The sequence below is a fragment of the Sorex fumeus genome, unplaced genomic scaffold, assembly GCF_029834395.1.
Source record: "Sorex fumeus unplaced genomic scaffold, SorFum_2.1 ptg000026l, whole genome shotgun sequence".
Taxonomy (NCBI): Eukaryota; Metazoa; Chordata; class Mammalia; order Eulipotyphla; family Soricidae; genus Sorex; species Sorex fumeus.
Genome location: NW_026606083.1, coordinates 14789648 through 14813862, shown reverse-complemented (window position 1 = coordinate 14813862; position 24215 = coordinate 14789648). Strand labels below are relative to the sequence as shown.

General features: G+C 39.1%; 1 protein-coding gene across 3 annotated transcripts in view; it reads right to left on the bottom strand.

The window, feature by feature from the left end:
• Nucleotides 1–499: 499 nt before the first annotated feature.
• SLC39A12 (solute carrier family 39 member 12) overlaps nt 500–24215 on the bottom strand; it is a 75884-nt gene continuing 52168 nt past the window's right edge. For 2 of the 3 annotated variants that reach the window (XM_056114621.1, XM_056114622.1), the window contains exon 11: nt 501–803. In XM_056114621.1, coding sequence (XP_055970596.1) covers nt 675–803 — 129 coding nt within the window. In that variant the 3' untranslated portion in view covers nt 501–674. Of the gene's footprint in view, nt 804–24215 lie in introns of all 3 variants that reach the window. The other variant, XM_056114623.1, reaches the window with a different exon arrangement.

Genomic DNA, 24215 nt, shown 5'->3' with positions numbered 1-24215 from the left:
ATGCTCAGGCTTTGTTATTTTAAAGATATCAGAACTTCATCTTTTGTTTCCAGTCCTGTTTGCATAGAAAATATTTCACTCGGTGATTACTGAGAAGATTGCTGATGTAGTATCCTCTTGGCATCCCACGTTTCCTTACTTATTAGCATTTATGTGCCAGTGGGCAATACTTGCAGGTGAATGTTCCGTGTTTGTCGGGTGAGCAATATATTCCAAACCTGACATCCAGTAATAGAAGGTAATACAAACCATCACATTAAAACTTCATCACATTTGTTTGTAATTTTGTTTGCTTGTGGTTTGTGATCTCAGGGAAAAAAATACATATTATTGACATCAAAGAAGTTGAAGCAGATTTTATCCCAACCAGCAACTGTGTACTTTAGACACTGCACACATTCTTTATTAGGGAAGCAACACTGTTAATGTTTAAAAATAATTTAAAATTTAATATTTACTGCAAGGTATGAACATCATGGTGCTGAAGACTTCTGAGGAGATTTTAATGAAAGACAACATTACACAAACAAAAAATGGATTATAAAATTAATAAGTTAATGAAATAGAAGACACATCTCTTGCCCAATATAAAAACCAAATGTGCAAATCTCCATAGAATGTAGTGAAAGAAACAAAATGAGGCTACATACATTTATTTTTAAGGGTTTTGAAGTTCATATTGCAATATTTTGTTCATATATAGCCAAGAGTAAGAGAGAAAGCCAACCTACAAACAATCCAAAGTTCTGCAGGAGAAACATCAACCAGGGTCGCTGTGTTTGAACATGAGTCATTGCAGGAAGCTAAAAAAAGAATGAAAAACCAGAGTAAGATCCAGATATATTCACTGCTGGGAAAAGTTTGGTGGGAAAACTCAAGGGACTCTTGTTATTTAGAACTTAATAACCTTTCAAATTCCCCAGTTACAAGATGCTTAATACCTTCTCTGACCAAAGATTTTGGTAAGATTAAACCATTTGCTTGTGGTTAGAGAAATCCTAATATTTCCAGAATTCTTAAAATCAATGACATAGTTATTTTGCTAAAAAGAAGGGCATAGTTATCAACTGTTAAAATCAAATCTTCTTATGCTTTGTTTTCAAGGAAACACTTCAATGTGAAATTGATAATGGTTCTAGCAGTTTATGAAATTGTTAAATGCATGCCTTAGTACAAAGCATGTATTTATTTTCAAATAGATGAACAATAACTTGCTGACCTTTGACAAAAAGAGGCATTCATCCCCAAAGCTAAATTTTATTCTCATAGGGACAAGTGCAATCATTTTGTGAAACGTTTTAAAACACCCTTTCAAGGAAAAGTTCCACTCAAACGTCCGCTAGTCCCCATATGTTTTCTCATCATTATTTTAAACCACTTACCCAGTGAAGGAAAGAGTGAGTTTACTAGTTTTACCATAGTGTCAGTTCAACTGGAGAAGAGGCTCAAGTCAGATGATATGAAACTGAACATACATTGCTGACATTGTATTTTATTTTATTTTAATTTTTTTCTTTTTCTTTTTCTTCTTTTAATGAGGTACAGTCAGTGAGGTACAGTTACAGACTTATAAACTTTCATGTTTACATTTCAGTCATACAATGATCAAGTACCCATTCCTTCACCAGTGCCCATTCTTCACCACCACCAATATTCCTACAGTATCTTTCCCCTCCCCCTCCCCCCATCCCCGCCACCTCTGTGGCAGGCGCATTTCCTTTTAATCTCTTTCTCCTTTAGGGTGTTGTGGTTTGCAATACAGGTATTAAGTAGCCATCATGTTCGGTCTATAATTGCTGACATTTTAGACTAGATCATTTGTTGTGGAGTCCCTTCTGTGTGCCGTTGGACACTGACCAAATCCCTGGTTTCTTTCCACTAGATGGCACTGCCCTCAGTTCCCACCAAAAACGTCTTTGGATATTGTCAAATATTTCTTGGGCAATAAAAAATCACCTGCAGTTGGGAAATATTGGGTTATTTTATTTAGCAAGAAAAAGGTTGAGAAATGAAACATGCAAAGGTTATAGGTTTATTTTTTTTAAATTTTTTTTTATTAGTGAAACACCATGAGGTACAGTTATAAACTTATAAATTTTTGTGCTTGGGTTTCAGTTATACAATGATCAAGTACCCATCCCTCCACCAGTGCCCATCCTCCACCACCACGGGTAAAGGTTATAGGTTTAGAGCTTTGGTATATAGGTTGACTTATTTTTTAATTCCGCTACTAGAACTTTCTGAAAGCTGTTTGTCAAAGCTTGAAATAGGTATTTCTTCACTTGACATGACATGGGTATGAGGATTGCTAGGTTCTGCTGTTTTGTAGTACTTCTGCATGGAGCACTGGACCAAAACAGTGAGCTCTGCTAGAATCCAGACTGTCTCTTTGATAGTAAACTAATATATATATATATATATATATATATATATATATATACATAAAGTATGTGGCCTGTTTTATATTTTTTTCTCCCATGTTTAAACATAACATCAGTCATGCCACATTAGAGACAACATATATGATTCATGATAGGTTATAAATAGATTGAAAATTCATAGAATGTTCTCAATGAACATTGTAATCAATGGCACTGTTGAAAGAATGTTCTCAACGAGCTTGTAATCAATGGCACTCTTGAAAGAATAACAAAAAATATGGACTGGGGTTCCCTAATGCATTCGATTCTCGGTAGTTTTCAAGCAATTTCTATTATCTTACTCCAAATTTGGATGACACACCTCGCATTCTTTGTCTCAGTAATGTGTTTTTCACAACACATTTCTAAGACATAATTATGCCATATTGGGTCATGTAATCTTGAACTTTCATTAACATTATTCCCAAATACTAGGATTGGGTGTTTGTATTGTTCTTAATATCCATTTACATAATATTTGGCTGATTAACAATTTATTTTACCTCTGCTCATCTTTGATAAAGCAGAGAAGTTTCTACAGAGATCTACTTGAGAAGTGCTTATAAAATATGAACCATTTTCTGTACCACTGGGATTTGTTTTTCATGACTTTTTGTAAAAGGACTTCAGACAAGATACAAACATGGTAAAAATGGCTCTAGTTCAATAGTTAGGATTTGTGGTGGATTTTCAAATCATCAGTGTCTTTTGTTGTTTGGGGGTTTTTTTGTTGTTATTTTGGGGTCATACCTAGCTATGCTCAGGGGTTACTCCTGACTGTGCCCAGGAATCAATCCTGGTGGGCTCCAGGGACCATATGGGATACTATGTATTGAATACTATTGAATACTATGTATTCAATAGTATTGAATACTATGTATTAGGTGTGCACAAGACAAGCACCCTGACCACTGTACTATCTCTCCAACCCTCAGCAGTCTCTTAATGAACTTATATCTTTGTAAATTTATTTTCTGATTTCCAGTTTTCCACTCTGATTATTTGGTTGGGAAGAAGCTGGGCTTGTTTAGGGTAGGTTTAATAATTAAAGTTTTTCAATACAAAAAAACAGAGATTGAGTTAGTGTCTTAAGAATTTCTGCAAAAATGTTCAATCTGTGTTCTAACTTTAAAAATGCTACATTAAACACACACACACACACACACACACACACAAAATAGCTAGAGCTATTTTCTCTAGGCTAATCTTATACTCCAGATATTTACATACATTTTCTTGATTATGAGAAGGTGATTATAATTGAATCTGACAATGGCTGCATTGTTCCAGTGAGAAAACCCACAGGACTGTATTCTGAGTATTAGATGTCACCATCCAAGGCACCATCCATCCTCAGAGAACAGAAAGTATTCTGGTAAATACTGCAACAGTCTTCCTGTCTGTATGCTTTGTTTATAACAATTGATTCAATGATTGCTTGCTCGTCATTCTCTTGGTTGTCTCACAGTTCATCTTCCTCTAGCAGTTCTCAGTACCCTGTGTGTGGTGGGGGGGGGAGGCGGAGGGGGGAAAGATCTTATGTGTGTGAAAAGTCAAGTTTAAACTATTTTTGAAATGATGCCATTGAGCCACTACAAAGAAATTGCATTCCCTGTCCTCTTTGAGCTACATCACAGGTCTCTGAACTGGGATGAAAGCAATAGTTTTAAGGCGCCAACAAATTGTCTGAGAACTATGCTCACAAACATTTATCCACAGTGTAGAATCAATCAGTTCTTTTTTTCATCCTTTTTAGTGGATCAGCAACCAATTTTTGGCAGGCCAAGAAAAGCTTAAGCTTCTCAGTACATATGACTACACAGAAACATACTTGTAAACCCATATACATATGAAATACATGTTAATACATATAATATGTGCATGCATATGAATATACACAAATACATGTACATGCATATGAATACATACTACATATACAATACCACTTATTTCATTTTCCTCCTTTCTTATCCCTAAACCCTGGACTTTGTCCCTTCCAATGAGCACGTCTTCAGCTTTCAAGATGAATCTGTGTCCCCCAAATTACAACTCTTTTATTCCCAAATAAATATCCTATGCCTTTTTAAACTGTCATCTGAATCTTTAGGTTGAACTATATAATGCTTATGTTGATTTACATCTACATTTTGACATGCCCTTTTTATATTTTATATTTATCTTTTAAATTATTTAAAAATATTTTAAAGTTTGGGCTTTTTTGTTTGTATTACTATAGTTTCATTTTAAGGACACACAGGTGGAGGCTAGTGAATAACTTAGCCAAAGTCACAGGTGATCTCAGCACTGGAACCAGAGGCAGCCATCCCATCTACTGGAGAGCAGAGGTTCTCAACTGTTTTATACCAAAGGATGGCACTGGTCTCAGCACTGACCCTTGACCTGGCAGTCAATAAAAATTGCAGCAGACCAGTGGTTTTCAACCTTCTTATGCTAAGAACAAGCAGTGGTCCATAGACCAGTAGCTGAAAAATCTTTACTGTAGAGGTCATACAAAGACCTGAAAACAACAGCTCTCTATCTGAGACTCACCCCCATCTACTGCAATTGGTACATTGTTAATTAATTCAAATGAAGCAGAAAATGTCAACCCTAAAAATAACCCGTTAGGTATAAATCAGTCACTGCCTATGATTAAAAATACAATGCAAAAAGATATAAGGTTTCTGTCCACATAAATATCAGGCTACCGTTTTTTATTGCTTGAGATGCAATGTGTTACAATACTGTTGTTGTAGGCAGGTAGATAGGGAAATGCTCCATGGCAATGAAATTTCTAGGAAGAAATAAAAACCAATGGCCCTGAGGCTGCAAAACACCCACTTTGCAGAAACAGGAACTAAAGCCTGATAAGACCCTCACCAGGTAGCAGTAACAGACCCAGAAAAACCTGGAACCCCTTCCAAGAGAACCTCCAGCAGGAACAAAGGCCAAGGAAAGGAATTTCAAAGAGGACCATCGACCACTCTTAATTCTACCTCCTTGGCAACCCAAGCACTGGGCTCTCACCTAGCTAGAAAGCCCCATTTGGGGACAGGTTGGAGAAATCCTATAAAAGCTATCTTGAACAAAGGAAGCGCGCACATATGCTGCCACAGCCCATGGACTACTTGTGCCCATGTGGGTGAGCACATGCTGCCTGAATCTCCTCTCTTGAGATGTGGACTGGGGCTCTCTCTGCCTTTGGAGAAGCCTCAGTTCTCTCTTGAACGTATTACTCCCACTTATCTCTACCTCCTTCTTCCTTAAAGGCTCCAAATAAAATCTGTTTGATTTCATTGCTCATCTCCTCCTGCAATTCCTTTCTGTGAGATAGAAGATGGCTAAGGCCTAGGGCTGGCTTTCTATTCCTGTGAAGATCAATTCCTCGGTCCAGCCCGAGTTCACAGTTCCCTGAGAAAATCAGTTCATAGGAATTTTTTTTTATTTTAATTTTTTATTTTAATGAATCACCATGAGATAGTTACAAACTTACGAATTTTCATGATTACGTTTCAATCAAACAATGTTTGAGCATCCATCCCTCCACCAGTGCCCATTCTCCACTACCAATGTTCCCAGTGGGAGGGACTCCCACCATCCTTACCCCCAACCCTTCCCATTCCCTGCCTCTGTGGCAGACACATTCCCTCTTACTCTCTCTCTTCTTTTGGGTGTTATGGTTTGCAATATAGGCACTAAGCAGCCATCCTGTTTGGTCCATAGACTATGGACCTGTTTGGTTCAGCACGTGTGAACCATCCCGAGTGAGCCCTCCAACCATCATAGGGATTAACTCCTGTGCTGAGAAGACCAAGCAGACATTAGGTGTGACTTGATGGTAACTAGTGGGGCTGGCAGGGCTTTGGCCCATGCAGCATGGGGCTAATCCACAGACTTTCTCAGTCCTAGCCTGTATAAAGTCTGGGGGTGGCTGGGGAGAGACCCAGGCAGTTCTCCCCCGGCCATCTGAGTGGGGTGGGCCCGGCCGCTCACCCAGCCAGGGCAGCCCTGGTCATGGGGCAGTTGGTGGACGAAACAAGGGCCAAGCCGGTTGATTGATCAGATGCCGTTTATCCCATTCTCCCCACGCACTTGCCCCAGTCTCTCTGAGCCTCCCCTTCTAGTCTCACACTGCTCCTCATTCCCATCTCCTTCTGTCTCTCCCACTCATTTCTCCGCACTCCATCTCACAGCCTGGGCTCTCTCTCTCCAAGAGCCTGCTCCTATATTCTTCCCCTACATTCTTCTCTCTCTGTCCCCCCTTGCTAGTCTCTCTGTACTCCATCTTGCCACCCTGTTCTCTCTCTCAACTCTCTCCAGCTCTCTTGTCTCTCCAACTCCCCAGCACTCTGGGTTGGCACCCAGTCAGGTAGCAAACCAGTCAGGCCCTTCCTGAGGGCCCATCAGGTTCAAAGAAGACACCACCTAGGAGGTATTCCAAATCCCTTCCTGATTGCCTTGGGCAAAATACCTCTTAAACTGTTTTTTCCTTTCCTCAGTCCAATAACCCTATAAACATCTTAAAAATACTAGTCATTTTTGTATGGACACAGTAAGAGATACATTGAGGCTTGTAGGGCAGCTCTCCTGGGAACATCTTGCCACAGACTCAGACTACAGTGCTCAGGCCAGATTAATCTTTCCTAAACCTAGCAGGGTCCGAACCTAGTTATGACTTTTTGGATCATGACAGCACTTGTCCATGACCAAGTTCTTAACTTATAGTTAAGCATTATGGCACTTTGGCCAGGCCCATTTTGATGACAGGGTAGCACATAGCTTACTGCTTGCCCTGGTTCCATCCAGTCCTTCATCGGGACTCTGCTTTTGGGGGCACTAGGAAGTAAGGACAGCTGAGGCTTAGGTCAAGAGAACAGATGCCCAGGAGGAAAATATCACTGAGAGCCAATAAACTCCCATGTTACAAAAACATAGCATTTACTGTCTTCTTGTGTCCATACAAAAGAACATTGTTCTGAACTAACTATGCAAAGGACTGAAGGAGAAGAGAAAAACAATATTTACAAGTCAACAGAGCACAAAGACAGAAGTTTACAAATAAACATAGAGGAAGGGGAGTACTGTGATGGGAGCAACCCAATAAGCCTAAACTACTTGAGGCTATGCAGGAAAGACAAAACAATGTTATCCTACACTAGCCTAGCCTTCCCAGTCCATTCAGGGGTGGCAGAGGTAGATCAGGAGAACATGACTTTCTCTCTCCCCTCTGCCTCACATAAGCCACCTGTGGGGGCCCATGGAATTCACTATTAATGATGGTCTCTCATGCATATAATTCCAACACTACCCCCATCAGCAGTGTCTTCCCTCCCTCTCGAGGAACCCAACACTCTCCATTTCAGTGATGCTTTTCACCTCTCACATACACACCGCCCACTCAATTGTATGGACCAGTTTCCCTTGTTTTGCCTTTTAGTCCTATGTTACTATTTTTTGTGTTCCAGATTTGTCTCTAGCTCTGTTTTCAAAGAATACAATGTGCACTTAAAAATGCCATAAAAACTATAAAACTATAGAAACAAACTGTGGCAAGGGGAAATTTTTCCACCTTCTATTCCCTGTCTAAGTTCCTGAGATAGCCTAGCAGGAAAAGACTAGCAGGAGAAAAATAAAGAGTGGTAGTACAGTGAGCAAAACACTTGCCTTGCATGCAGTGGACCCAGTTTCAATATCTGCCACTCTACATGGTCCTCTGAGTACCACCAGAAGTGATCTCTGAGTACAGAGTCAAAAGTAAGCCCTGAGCACTGCCAGTAATGGTCCATAAAACTGATAAATAAGTAAAGAAAAACAAAAGTTTAATAGCATGTATACTTCCAGTATACATCTTTGAGAAAATTGAGTGACCCAATGAATAGCAACTTAGATAATATCTCCAGCAAAGACAAAGAAATTAACTGTGTGTGCGTGTGTTTGTGTGTGTGTGTGTGTGTGTGTGTGTGTGTGTGTGTGTGAAGATGGGAAGGTCAGTTATGGGCAATTATTAGAAAAAACATATTAGCCAGAGGTACTACTAATTATGCAGATTTAATTCACAACCATCTCCACAAGTAGGAGATCTCCAAGACTTCATCTTACCTCTCACTGGCACAGTAGGGAAAATACCTTTACAAATGGAGATTTCCCACTTAGATGTATAAATACCTTTCACAAATGGGTTATTCTACTTGATTTTTCTGTGTTTTCCCTAAGTCTGCTGTTTCTTAAAAATAAACAGCTCAAAATAATCTTTAAGCCAAAAAGGCATATTTTGGGGTGGCCAATTATGCTCCCTTCACATAAAAATCAACATTTCAAAGTATTGTCATCTGATACAAAAGCTTTCATCTTTATTTGGATCGCCTTATGAATTTTTTATGTCAACACATATATGGTTTGGGAAGAAAACCCAGCTGAGATTGTTTTTGAACCAATCGTTGACTCTCTTTTAGATGATTATGGATGAACATATGAACCATAATGTCTCCTTGGATGCATACCAAAATGCCAGAGAAGCCTAAAGGAAGGCTGTCCAAAAGATACAAACATGAAATGCCAAAGCTCAACCCCTCTCTGATTACAGCATTTCATTTTGTTCAGATACACTCTTTTCAAAATAATTTTAGTTACTAAATTATAAAGAAAAATGAATATGTAAATTAATTTCCAAATGTACATATATATGCTTCTGTTTTTAATATTCTCAATAAGCTTTTAGTTCCACCATTTTCCTCTTCTCTTACCTCAACCATCTTTTCTCTTCAGGGCAACTAAAGTCCATTACAGAAGAATTTTACAGATGATAAATTATACCCCAAGACCAGGTGGGTGAAATGATGGTTAGAGTGTGTTAACACTGAAATGAAAGTTGGGGGAGGGATGGAGAGATGAAATATTAGCAAAAAGCCCAGAGATAGAGCTAACAGAAATGTTCTTTAGATTTCTGTCTGAAAATTGGGAATATGTGAAGTGTAAAGTAGCTTTCTTTAGTGCTTCTGAAGGAGAGGACTCTCCTGAAACGTTCAGAACAGGCAACTCCAAGACAAGCCCATGGAGCACATAAATTGTTGGATCTGAGGCCAATTGAGGTGCTGCACGCTGGTGGGAAACTTCCTTTGACACCTTTAACTCCCAAAAGAATGAAAATTGGTGTCTGACGTAGAATTAGGATAATTTCCAGGAGTGATAGCACAGCAGGTAAAGCGTTTACCTTGCATGCGACCTACACAGCCGACCTGGGTTCGATTCCTCAGCCCCTCTCTGAGAGCCCAACAAGCTACTGAGAGTATCTCGCCCACATGGCAAGCTACCCGTGTCGTATTTGATATGCCAAACACAGTAACAAGTCTTGCAATGGAGATGTTACTGAGCCCGCTTTAGCAACTCGGTGAACAATGGGAGGACAGTGCTATAGTGCTACAGACCTCTCTATCTGAAAAACCTATCTAGCTGAAAGAACAAATACCTAGTTTATACGTTAAAGAGAAGGAGAAAGAGAAATTGTCTCTTCCTCATGTGACTTAACCCCCTTCTCATCAGGTGCCTTCCTCTCTCCTGGGATCAGGATGAAAGCTGCCATTTTTTTTTTAATCATTGACTTTACAGATGGATGAGACTCCCTATATATATATGTAATAATTTTGTTTTTTCTCCTCCTGTTCAAACTCAATACATCAGGATCCTCCGTAAGCTGTATTATGGATTCACTACAAGGATCTCACCATTCTACAAGGAAGTGATCATCAATGTCAAGAGAGGGGTTCAGCAGGGTGATACCATTTCACCAAAACTCTTCAGTGCCACCCTCAAGAACGTCATGCAATGACTGGAATGGGAAGGAATGGGAGTGAAGGTAGACGGCTAAGAGGACAAAGAACCTCCGGCTCTGGGCACATCTCTTTGACTCCACTGTTCTTCCTGCATTAACATACACCTCAGAGACTTGAGCTCTATGAAAACAGGATGAGAACACTATTCAGGTCTTCTAAAGAAGAACAGAAAGAGCTATGCTTGGAGTATCACGCTTCACTCAAGTGAGAAAAAGAATCTGGAGTTCTGACCTCCATCCATAATCGAGAATCAGGGACACTGTCTTGTTTACCCAAGTGTCAAATATTAGATGGGCTGGACACATAATGTGATTTGGAGATGACTGCTGGACTAGAACTCTCACAGACCTGATTCCACAGGATGTCAAAAGATTGCGTGGCTGCAAGATGGTCAGACTTGTTCGTCAAGACTCTGAACAATTGGTTTGAGGCTCTTCGTGTTCCTGGAGCGAGCAGACGCCACTGGGCTATACCAGCGTGTAACAGTGACAAATGGAGATGTTACTGGCGCCTGCTCAAGCAAATTGATGAGTAATGGGATGTCAAGCTCTAACTGATGTCATTTGATGATGCAGCCCAAGGAGGACTCAGAGCAGGAGAGAGACATTTCCTCTCCTTCTCCTACCTCCCTCCATGTTTAGGGAGTTTCCAAATTCAAATCAGTGAGCACTAAGACAGATAGTCAAGAACTTTCTGAATGTTTCTGCTTAAAGTTTAGTCCTTGAACATTTCACTGCACAGTTTCCATTTCAATTTTAAATCTGGTGTAGATGAAACCACTTGATTTGCTGCTACGTGGATGGATCTAGAGAGTTATCGGCTGAGTGAAGTTATCAAAAGAAGAGGGACAGATTTGTCTCATATATAGAACATAAATGAACAAAGCAAGGAAATAATAAAATCATAAAAGCAATAGATGAGAAAACTGGCCTACAGAACTGAGCTTACCAAGGGTGGGGACAGTAGGTAGAGTTTGGGGACACTGAGATACTAGAGAAGGACAGTGTGGTGTTGGAAGGTTGTGTGCATGAAAAGCTATCTTATAAATCACCCTGCCTTAATGAAAATTAAAAAAAAGTTCTCATTCTTATCAGTGTACCAAAACACTGATTTAGTTCTAACTAAAGATGCAGCTAGGCTGCCACTAACTCTTAACAGTTTAGAAAGTGATAATAAGTAAAGTCCTCATGTTTGTATTCCTGATCAAGCTGAAACATTAAAATGAATGTTCATGTAGAACACTAAGACACATAAGTAAAGAGAGTGGATGAATAATAATTTCATGTTTTCATGGACAAATTATATACTAGGGAGAACCTGTCACAAAGAAAAGTCTATAATCTATAAATCCTCACTAGCATTAAATTTTTGTATATTCTCCTTGTACTTTTAAGATTCAGGCTTAACACTGAAAAGAAAGCTAAGTCTTCAATGCACACAGTAAACAAATTCAAAGTTATTTTGTTATTGAAATTAATAATTCAAATATAGAGATTCAGTATTCATTTTCTTCAGAAAATTTGATGATGTCTCTTTAAAAGGCAAATTTATCATTCAAGTTTTATTTCTCACTCAGGAATAGAGAGTTTTTGTCATCCATTATCAGGTTTCAAGAGAAATTCTTTTTTTTCTTCATTCATCAAACTCAATTGCAGCTGATTTATTTGACCTTTATAGAGGGACCCTAAAACCTATGAGGCACTTGAGTCAGGTATACATTTGCACTTGATAAGAAGAACCCTGGTTATTTCTAAGAAAGAGGAGGACAAACAAAACTCAAAAGGTTATTTTGTAGAATTCATTGAGCACATAATTTACAAGGTGACTTGATTTCTTAATGGTGATTCTCCTTCTTGCTGAAGATTTGTATCTGAGAACAAAATGAAAGCCTGTTCCCAAAAGTCACCGTCTGGCTTGAAACTATGTAATAACCTATTTGCTTGGGAAAACTGTACACTTCAAAGGGAATATGGAAGATTCCCAGGTAGCAAAAAAAAAAAAAAAACATTAGAGGTGGCTGCTTTATCTAACAACAACTGAAAAACTGAACACATGGAAAATCCAACAATTATTCTTAGGTATGTCAGAGAAGTAAAGTCCCAAAGAAACTATGGGCCCGAATGTAGGGAGAAAGAAGGTGGATACAGAGAAACACAATTTTTGGTGAGGAGGAGAGAGACATTCCCCCTCATTCCTTCTGTTTCCCTCCATGCTTAGAGAGTCTCCAAATTCAAATAAGTAAGTACTAAGACATATAGTTGAGAACTTTCTGATTTTTTTTTATGAATGCAATTTCAAAAGTATCCTCATCAGGGTAGAGAAACCTAATCTGTAGCTGACATGCTGTAATCAGCTCTCTATAGACAAAAATGTCCAAAACCTAAAAACTCTGGGGTGAAAGGAAGTCATAGTGAGGAACGAGGTCATTGTGAAAAAACTCCCCTTAGCCTCTCCCCAACCACACTTGTAAAGTTTCTTGCCAGTAACCACCAAATTCTCACAGTAAACTTTAGAGCAAAATCCTCTCATGAGGAAGGGAAGGAAGGATGAGGAAGAGCAAAGAGAAACATCTTGAACATATCAAAGCCTTCTCTTTTTTTTTTTAAAGCAGGAATTGAAAATTTATTTTTTAACTTAATTTTCTTTTTATAAAGTTGTTCACTATGATTTATTACATTCAATATTCCAACATCGATCCCACCATTGCATCTTCCCACCACCATTATTTCCAAGTTTCCCAACAACCATGCAAGCCTGCCCCAACAGCAGGCCCTAAATAATTCATTTTGTAACGCTTGTCATGAATAATTTGCTAAAGTAAAAAAAAAAGTAAAGGCCCTCCCGTTGATCATCGATTTGCTCGAGCGGGCCCAGTAACGTCTCCATTGGAGACTTTGTTGTTACTGTCTCTGGCATATCGAATACTCTCGGTAGCTTGCCAGGCTCTCCAAGAGGGGCGGAGGAATCGAACTCGGGTCGGCCATGTTGGCTGCGTGCAAGGCAAATGCCCTACCTGCTATGCTATCGCTCCAGCCCTAATTTTTTTTTAATTTGCTAAAAATGATTAAAAAACTTTTCCTTAGAAGACAGTGTGTGAAGATTGTTGTATCTCACCCTGAAAGTCTTCCCTTCTGAATAAGGCCTGCCCCAGGGAGAAACGATTTTATCAGCCTAGCCTTCCCAAATAGGAAGGGAAATACCCGACTCCAGCCACCATTGCCATTCCTTTCACTCAGGAGTCAGGAAGCTGAAAGGCTGGGAGGAAACTTCCTTTAAGGACTAAATACAAGTGGAGTACCACAGAAAGCTTTCCCCCACTCCATGCCCAACTTTATTTACCACAGCTTTACTCAGTATGTTACAACAAAATAGCAAGGAATATGAAAACACAGGTTGAAGGGATGAACATCATCAGTCCCAGATAAAAGAGGAAGGCTGGCATATCAGACAGAGAATTTCAAAGGTCATGATTCATTTTTGCTTAGGGCTACAGGAAGGAAAGTAGATCAGAAGCAATCACCTATAGATACTCTATTGCAGAGAGATAGAAATCCTAAGAGAATAAAGAAGAAATGTTAGAGATGAAAAGCGTGAACATAGATGAGAAAGGCTTTGAAAACTCCAAAATAAATCGGACACAACTGAACTCTCTGGGCTCAGATTGAACATTAGGAACTGCCCCAAGTAGAAAGCAGAGAAAATATGCTACAAACAAAAAAACAAACAAACATGTATCCAAGAATCATAGGATACATAGAAAAGATCTAACATATATGTGATGAGGATAGCAGAAAGAGAGCCGCATCTAAGTCTAAAAACAACAGTAACTGACAATGTCTTCCAATTAGAACCAAATCGTCAAGTCACAGATCCAGGATGCTTAGAGAAAATTAATCAGGCTACTAAATGCCAAAGAAACCCTACACATAAGAATCTTTTTCTTTTTGTGTCACACTCAGCGATGCTCAGGGATTATTCCTGGCTCTGCACTCAGGAATTAGTCCTGGCGGTGCTTGGGGGACCATTTGGGATGCCGGGGATCAAACCCAGGTTGGCCGCATGCAAGGCAAATGCCTTACCCACTGTGCTATCACTCCAGCCCCAAGAATTTTTTTTCAGAAAAGTCAAAGATTAAAAAATTCCTGAAAGCAGTTAGAAGAAAAATCATTTTGCTAAATAAGTACAAGGTTAATAATTATAATTATGAGTGCTGGAATGATTGCACAGTAGGTAAGGTGTTTGTCTTGCATGTGGCCAACCCAGGTTCAATCCCCAGCAACCCATATGGTACCCTGAGCACCGTCAGGAGTAATTTCTGAGTTCAGAGCCAGGAATAACCCTAGAGCCTTGCTGGGTGTGACCCCAAATGCAAAAAAAAAAAAGCCAGAAAAGAAAGAAAGGATTACAATTATAGGGCTGAGGAGGTGGATCAAAGAACTCAAAGACCCTGGGTTCAAACCCAGCACCACACGGTGCCCTAAATATTACTGGGAGTGATCTCTGAGATCTTCCAGGTGTGCTCTCTCAAAAAAACAGAATTATAATATATAAAATATAGACAAAATATATACATAAATATATCATGTTATACAGCAAGGTAAAGAAACTGTAAGCAAATGAGTAAAGTAAAATATTTAAAATGCTGAGAGTAAAATCTACCAACCTCGAACTCTATACCCACCAAACTGTCCTTTAAAAGTGAAGGGAAATAGACAGATAGTAGAGCGAATAGAGGGTTTGCCTTGTATGTGGCCAACAAGGGATCAGTCCTCAATGCCCCAGATGGTCCCTCGATTCCCACCAGGAGTAACCCCTGAATGCAGAGCCAGATGTAAAACCTGAGCACTGCTGGTGTGCCCCCTATTCTACTCCAAGACCCCCGCTCCCAAAGTGAAGGGAGAATAAAGAATTCCTCAAACAAATATTCAGAGTATTTGTTGCCAATATACTTGTATTATAAGAAATATCCAAACAACTTCTTCAGAAGGAAATGACCTAGGTAAGATCCATGTAGAGAAAGGAGGAATCTCAGAAAATTAATGAGGGAAAGTAAAATAGAAACTTTCACTTTTTATTTTCTTTTAATAATTGAACTAAGATATCAATTTGCTTAAAATGATAGCAATGTTGTATTCAATTATATAAGCTGTGTGTGTCTATGTTTGTGTGTGTTTGCTTATATAAGCTTATGTACTAGTTAAATGAATCATAGCAATGACTCAACAGAAGTGAAGGATGAGTGAGAAATGTTTTGCTAAAATTGGTACTTACATTATCCATGAGTTGGCACAGCATTACTTGAAAGCAGAGTTAGATTAGTTATAAGTATATATTGAAAACTCCAAAGCAACCATTTGAAAAACAAAAAAGGAAGTATGATTAACGTCTAAGAAAGGATTCAGATGGCTTAATTAAAATGAAAAGGCAGATAAATATAGAAAATAAAATGTAATAAAAATATCAGGACTATAAAAAGAAAATAGTAGAAAATCTGGCAGATATTAATTCAACCAGATAAATAATCAGTCTAACTGACACTGGTTTAAACACATCAGTTAAAAACTGATTTTCAGGGAGATCAGAAAAGAAAATCTAACTACATGCTGTTTACAAGAAACCTTAAATATAAAGATACATACAGATTAAAGGAATGGAGGGACACACGTCATGCCAACACTGATCAAAAGAAAGAACAATTACACAATGTCAGACAAGGCCAACCTCAGAGCAAGCAGAGTTATCAGATCAGCATTAAATAAGGACTAATGACACAAAATGCCAATAAGACAAAACAATTTAATGTACATATACCTAATAACAAACTATAATAATACAGAAGATGGCAGAATGTCCTGACCCCATGCCAGACTGAATTCACTGGGGCGTCTTGGAGGGGAGTGAGTTGAGTTTCCCTCCCCACCCCAAGCAGAACCCTGGCAATCGAAAACCTTCAGAACCCAGCTGCAACCATGCTCAAGCCGCTATCCACATGCTCGGACGAGCCTCACCAAGAGTGAACCGGCAGAAAAACCCAGATAATGCGTGATCCATGACTGAGATCTCCAAGCCCACTTGGATCACAACTGGGCCTCCTCCCGCCAGGCCCCCAGTTTTCCAGAAGTTTGGCAGTCACACCAACAAACTGCGCCCAGTGGCATATAATCTCATCAATGGCCAAGATTCCGAAACTTTAAACTAAAGCTCCCAGAAGAGAGAGACACAGAATTTTCTGGAGCACGTGGCCTCATTTGTGGCCACATGACCTCTTATACTCTAGCCCACTTTCTTACTAAAAGTAGTACGCATTTGTTTGGTCTTAACATGCTTGCTTGTATTCTTTTATATACAGGCTTAAATGGCTCCACAATGAAAAACAACAACCTTCACACTTATTAACTTCACCAACAACTTTCATCTTATTGTGATGGAAAAGTGCTTGGTGGTGGGATTGGTGTTTGAATATTATCTGTAATGAACTATTGTGAACTACTTTATGAAAATAAAATATATAAAAATTGCAAAAAAAAAGAAAGTTAAAAAAACACACAAGGTGGGGCCAGCGTGATAGTACAGCAGGTAGAGTGTTTGCGTTGCATGTGGCTAACCTGTGTTCAATCCTTGGCATCCCATACAGTACCTTGAGAACCACCAGAAGTAATTTCTGAATGTATAGCCAGGAATAATCCCTGAGTATCACTGGGTGTGACTCAAAAAGGCAAAAAAAAAAAATACAGAAGGCAAAAACTGATAGAACAAGAAGAAGGAGATGAATCTACAAATATAGATGGAGACATTCACATCCCCCCGTCAAAAATGGACAGAATAAGTAGACAGAAAAGAGTAAGATTACAGTCAACCTGAAGAGGACCATCAATCAACTGAGTGTAATAGACATCCATAGATTACATTATCTGATAAAAGTAGAATATACGTTCTTCTCAAGCTTACCTGTAACATTAATCAGTAAGCACCATATTCCAGGCCACAAAGCACATCTGTATATATATTAAAGAATATAAATCCCATGCAATGTCTAGCTTTTATTAAATATATCAATAACAGAAAAAGAACTGAAAAAAATCCTCCAAAACATAGAAATTAAACAATTCTCAATAGCACAAGACTCAGAGAAGAAAAGGTTAAACGTTTTTTTTTTATATTTTGAATAAAATGAAAATACAGCTTGTCAAAGTCTGTGGGATTAAGCAAAAGGAATTAGTCATTCCCAGTTAAGCTGTTGTTGAAAAGTATAAGAAATGTTTAGAGGGCCTCTTCCTCCCCCAGGTCATTCATTCGAACCTGGGACTTGGCTTTCCCTGTGGACATGTCCCAGGCATCCTGTAGGACCCTGGGACACTCACCATCCCTGAGACTCTTCCTGTTCACCCCCAACGCTGTGCCCAGTCTTCTTTCTCCTCGAGGTCAGTCATTCAAACCCAGGACTAGGCTTTCCACGTATATGCGCCCCAGGCATCCACTAGGATCCTGGGATGCTAACCATCCTTGAGTCTCTTCCTGTTTGTTCCCAACGCTGTGCCTGGGCTTCTTTCTCCCCGAGTTTGTACCCGCCCCCCACCAGGTACCCGTGGGGGCGTGGCCTTTTCAGAAGTGGGTGTGGCCTCTTCAGAAGTGGGTGTGGCCTCTCTGGAAATGGGCGTGGTCTAATTTTGGGCATCTGCAGTTAGTTTACTCATACCCAGCAATCTCGTGTAACATCTCAGTCTTCATACCTCCACACTAACATGAAGGAACAACACAAATTCCCACCACGAGGAGAGGACAATGAAGAGTTCAGAAGCCTCATTAGGTTCTACTCGCCTAAGGGACCTCTCTGAGAAAGAATTCAGATACGAAGTAATGAAGATGTTCAATGAACTCAATGAAACAGTGAGAAAGATATCCAGTAAATTAAAGGAGGACATGAGAGAAACAATTGAGAAAATACAGGAAGAAATGAGAGCAGAAATTAGAAAGCTACGCATGGAAATGTCATGTATAAAAGATTCCGTAGACGAAATAAAAAACTTTGTGCCATCAATAGTAGAATGGCCACAGCTGAAGACAGAATCAGTGAGCTGGAAGATCAGCTGCACCAAGCCTACAGACAACAACAAACAATGACAAGAGACCTCAAGAAAACTCTAGAGTGAATCAGAGTCCTAAGAGATGATTCCAAGAGGAACAACATTAGAATCATTGCAGTACCAGTAGGTAAGGAAAACAATCCCAATAAAACAGCCATGGTTAAACAAATCATTGCACAAAAGTTCCCAGAGCTGGACGATATAGCCATTCAGATTCAAGGAGCCTGAAGGTTGCAGCTAAAAGAGACCCTAACAAAAACACTCCAAGACATACGATAGATGATGGATGCTGCGGATAGAGACATAATACTGCAAATAACAAGGTCAAAGAAGAAAAGAACATACAAAGAAGCACCCCTTAGATTCACAGCAGACCTAGTAGAGGAAATCCTCCAAGCCCAAAAGCAATGGTGGGATATAGTGAAAAAAACTCATTGAAATGAATGCTTCACCAAGAATACTCTATCCAACTAAACTCTCACTCAAATTCGAAGGAACAGTACAGTATTTTGTGGGTAAATAGCAGCTCAGAAACTTCATAGACTCAAAATCCAAACCTAGAAGAAGGGCTAAGGGGGCTACTATAAGAAAAGACAAACCCTACAAGCACAATAGACCCCAACAGAAAGATGAAACAAAACCCCATAAAAATAATCTCTCTCAACGTCAATGGTCTAAATTCACCAATTAAGAGACACAGAGTGGCAAAATGAATTCAGAGACAGATCCCAACATTCTGCTGCCCACAAGAAACTCATCTGAACAGTCTGAGCAAACACAGACTCAAAGTAAAGGATGGAAAATAATCCTGCAAGCAAACAGCTCCCTGAAAAAGACTGAAGTGGCCATACTAGTATCTGAAAACATAAATTTCAGGTTGAAAAAGATTAGAAGGGACAGTGAAGGCCATTTTCTATTCATCAATGGATATGTAGAACAGGAAGAAATCACACTCTTAAATGTATATGCACCTAATGAGGGAACAGCTAAATATTTAAAACAACTGCTAACAGATTTTAAGGAGGACCTTGCTAGCAACACAATAGTAGCCAGAGACTTCAACGTCGCCTTATCACCTCTGGATAGATCAACAAGAACAAAACTCGGCAAGGAAACATTGGTTTTGAAGGAAGAAATAGAAGAGAGAGGGCTTCACTCTCTCCACTGCTGTTCAATATAGTACTGGAAGTACTTGCAATAGCGATTAGGCAGGAAAAAGATATTAAGGGCATTCAGGTAGGAAAGGAAGAAATCAAGCTCTCACTATTCGCAGATGATATGATACTCTACTTAGAGAACCCAATAACTTCCACCAAAAAACTCTTAGAAACAATAGACTCGTATAGTAAAGTTGCAGGTTATAAAATCAATACCCAAAAGTCCATGGCTTTCCTATATGCAAACAGTGAGAGAGAAGAAAGCAACATGAAAAAAACAATCCCATTCACAATTGTGCCCCAGAAAATCAAGTACCTAGGAATCAGCTTAACTAAGGAAGTAAAGGACCTGTACAAAGAAAACTACAAAACGCTACTTCAGGAAATAAAAGAGGACATGAGGAAATGGAAAGATATCCCCTGCTCATGGGTCGGGAGACTTAACATTGTCAAAATGGCAATACTACCGAAAGCATTGTATAAATTCAATGCAATCCCTATAAGGATACCCATGACATTCTTCAAAGAAATGGAGCAAACACTCTTGAAATTTATATGGAACAATAAGCCCCCACGAATAGCTAAAGCAATTCTTGGGAAAAAGAAAATGGGAGGAATCAACCTCCCGAACTTCAAACTGTACTACAAAGCAGTAATAATTAAAACAGCATGGTACTGGAACAAAGGCAGAACTGCAGACCAATGGAACAGGGTTGAATACACTGACATTTCTCCTCAATCATATGCTCATCTAATCTTTGATAAAGGTGCAAGTAATGTGAAGTGGAGTAAGGAAAGCCTCTTTAATAAATTGTGTTGGCATCACTGGACGGCTACATGCAAAAAAATAGGCTCAGAACTCTGCCTAACACCGTGTACAAAAGTAAGATCAAAATGGATTAAAGACCTCAACATCAGACCAGAAACCATAAGGTACATTGAAGACAAAGTTGGCAAAACCCTCCATGACATTGAAGCTAATGGTATCTTCAAAGATGCCACGCCACTGGCCGAGCAAGTGAAAACAGAGATAGATAAATGGGACTATCTTAAACTAAGAAGCTTCTGCACCTCCAAAGAAACAGTGACCAAAATACAAAGACAGTCTACAGAATGGGAAAGGATATTCACCGAATACACATCTGACAAGGGGTTGATATCCAGGATATACAAAATACTGGTTAAACTCCACAAGAAGAAAACATCCAACCCCATCCAAAAATGGGGCAATGAAATGAACAGAAACTTTCTCAAAGAAGAAATCCGAATGGCAAAAAAGCACATGAGAAAATGCTCTACATCATTAATCATCAGGGAGATGCAGATCAAAACCACAATGAGATACCATCTCACACCTCAGAGACTGGCCCAAATTCAAAAGAACAAAAGCAACCGATGCTGGCGTGGATGTGGCGAGAAAGGGACACTCCTTCACTGTTGGTGGGAATGTCCACTGGTTCAGCCCTTCTGGAAAACAGTATGGACGATTCTCAAAAAATTAGAAATTGAGCTCCCATTTGACCCAGCAATACCACTCCTGGGAATATATCCCAGAGAGGCAAAAATGTATAGTCGAAGTGACATCTGCACTTGTTTGTTCATTGCAGCCCTCTTTACAATAGCCAGAAACTGGAAGAAACCTGAATGCCCAAGAACAGATGACTGGTTAAAGAAACTTTGGTACATCTACACAATGGAGTACTATGTAGCTCTTAGAAAAGATGAAGTCATGAAATTTACATACAAGTGGTACAATATGGAAAGTATCATGCTAAGCGAAATGAGTCAGAAAGAGAGGGATAGACATAGAAAGATTGCATTCATCTGGGGGATATAAAGTAACAAAGTATGAGATTAATACCCAAGAATAGCTGAGATCAGCACCAGGAGGATTACTCCATAACTTAGAGGCCAGCCGGGTATCCTAGAGGAAAGGGTTATTCAGATAGAGAAGGGAGCACCAAATAAAGGATGTTTGGAGGATCCTCCCATGAGGGGAGATGCATGTCGAAAGTAGACTATGGACTGAACATGTTTGCCACTCAATGCCTCTTTTGCAGACCACAACACCCAAAAGGAGAGAGAGAACACAGGGGATTGCCCTGCCACAGAGACGGGGGGATGGGGGGATGGGGGTGGGAGGGATATTATCCATGGTGGTGGAAAATGGGCACTGGTGGAGGGATGGGTATCTGATCATTGTATAATTGAAACCAAAGCACAAAAAATTGTAAATCTACAACTTTAAAAAAAATAAAATAAAATAAAGGGAAAAAAAAAAAAAAGAGAGAGGGCTTATAGACCTGCAGGGCTTTACACCACCAAAAGAAAGAATACACATTCTTCTCCACTGAAAATTTTCCCACACTGAAAATTTTCCAAAATAGACCATGTACTAGACAACAAAACATACCTTAATAGAATCAGGAAGATAGAAATAGTATCAACAAACTTTTCAGACCACGATGCACTGACAATAGAAGTGAATCACACACAGACACGGAGAACCAAATCAAACACCTGGAAATTAAACAACTCAATGTTGAACAATGAGTGGGTCAGGAAGGAAGTCAAGGACAAAATCAAAAGATACCTGGAAACAAATGAGAATGAAGACATGAGCTACCAGAACCTATAGGATGCAGCTAATGTCGTGTTAAGAGGAAAATTTATAGTTCTGCAAGCATTTCTGAGGAAGGAAGGAAGGGCCTACATAAATAACTTGACTTCACAGCTCAAGATATTAGAAAAGGACCAAAAAAAGGAGCCCAAAACAGGTAGAAGGAAAGAGATCATAAAACTTAGAGCAGAGGAGCAGAGCAATAGCACAGCAGGTAGGGCATTTGCCCTGCACGCAGACGACTCGGGTTCAATCTCTGGCATTCAATATGGTCGCCCAAGCATTTCCAGGAGTAATTCCTGAGAGCAGAGCCAGGAGTGATCCCTGAACATTTCTGGGTGTGACCCAAAAGGCAAAAAATATATATATAAACAAAAAACTTAGAGTAGAAATCAAGGACATGAAACCCAAAACACAATCTGAAAAATCAATGAAACCAAGAGCTGTTTTTGTGAGAAAATAAAAAAAGATAGATAGACCACAAGCAAGACTCACAAAGAAAGAGAGAAAGAGAGAACCCTAATAAACCGAATTAGAAATGACAAGGGGATATCACAAGAGAAACCAAAGAAATTCAAAAGATCATCAGAGACTACTTTGAAAGTCTATATGCCACGAAACAAGAGAATCTAGAAGAAATGGATAAATTCCTGGATTCCTATAATCTACCAAGGCTGAATCAAGAAGATCTAGATAGAGTACCTGAGTAGTCCTATTAACATCAAGGAAATTGAAACTGTAATCAAAAGTCTTCCCAAAAACAAAAGTCCAGGTCCAGATGGATTCACTAGCGAATTTTTCCAAACATTTAAAGAGGATCAATTACCAGTTCTTCTCAAGCTTTTCCAGGAAATTGAAGAAACAGAAACTCTGCCAAACATTTTCTATGAAGCCCATATCTCTCTAATTCTAAAAGGAAACAAAGATACCACAAGAAAGGAAAACTACAGGCCAATATCCAGATGAACATGGGTGCGAAGATTCTCAACAAAATACTAGCAAATAGAATTCAACAATTCATCAAAAAGATTATATACCTTGACCAAGTGGAATTCATCCTGGGGGTGCAAGGATGGTTTATATATATATAAATAAATATATAAATTTATATATATAAATAATATTTAAATTTATATATATAAATAAATATATAAATTATATATAATTCGGAAATCAATCTACATAATCCGTCATATCAACAAAAGAAAAGATAAAATCATATGATCATATCAATAGATGCAGAGAAAGCATTTGACAAGATCCAGCACCCATTTATGATGAAAATCCTCGCCAAAATGAGGATAGAGGGGACTTTCCTCAATATAGTGAAAGCCATCTACCACAAGCCCACAGCAAGCATCATCCTCAATGGGGAAAAACTGAGAGCCTTCCTTCTAAGATCAGGGACGAGACAAGGATACCCACTCTCTCCACTACTGTTCAATATAGTACTGGAAGTACTTGCAATAGCGATTAGGCAAGAAAAAGATGTTAAGGGCATCCAGGTAGGAAAGGAAGAAATCAAGTTCTCACTATTCGCGGATGATATGATATTATACTTAGAGAACCCTAAAACCTCTACCAAGAAACTCCTAGAAACAATAGACGTGTATAGTAAAGTTGCAGGCTATAAAATCAATACCCAAAAGTCCATGGCTTTCCTATACACAAATAATGAGAGAGAAGAAAGTGACGTGAAAAAAAAATCCCGTTCACAATTGTGCCCCAGAAAAACCAAGTACCTAGGAATCAGCTTAACTAAGAAAGTAAAAGACCTGTACAAAGAAAACTACAAAACGCTACTTCAGGAAATAAAAGAAGACATGAGAAAATGGAAAGAAATCCCCTGCTCATGTATTGGGAGAATTAACATTGTCAAAATGGCAATACTCCCCCAAAGCATTGTACAAATTCAATGTGATCCCTCTAACTATAGCCATGACATTCTTCAAAGAAATGGAGCAAACACTCCTGAAATTCATATGGAACAATAAGCCCCCACGAATAGCTAAAGCAATTCTTGGGGAAAAGAAAATGGGAGTAATCAACCTCTCTAACTTCAAACTCTAGTACAAAGCAGTAATAATTAAAACAGCATGGTACTG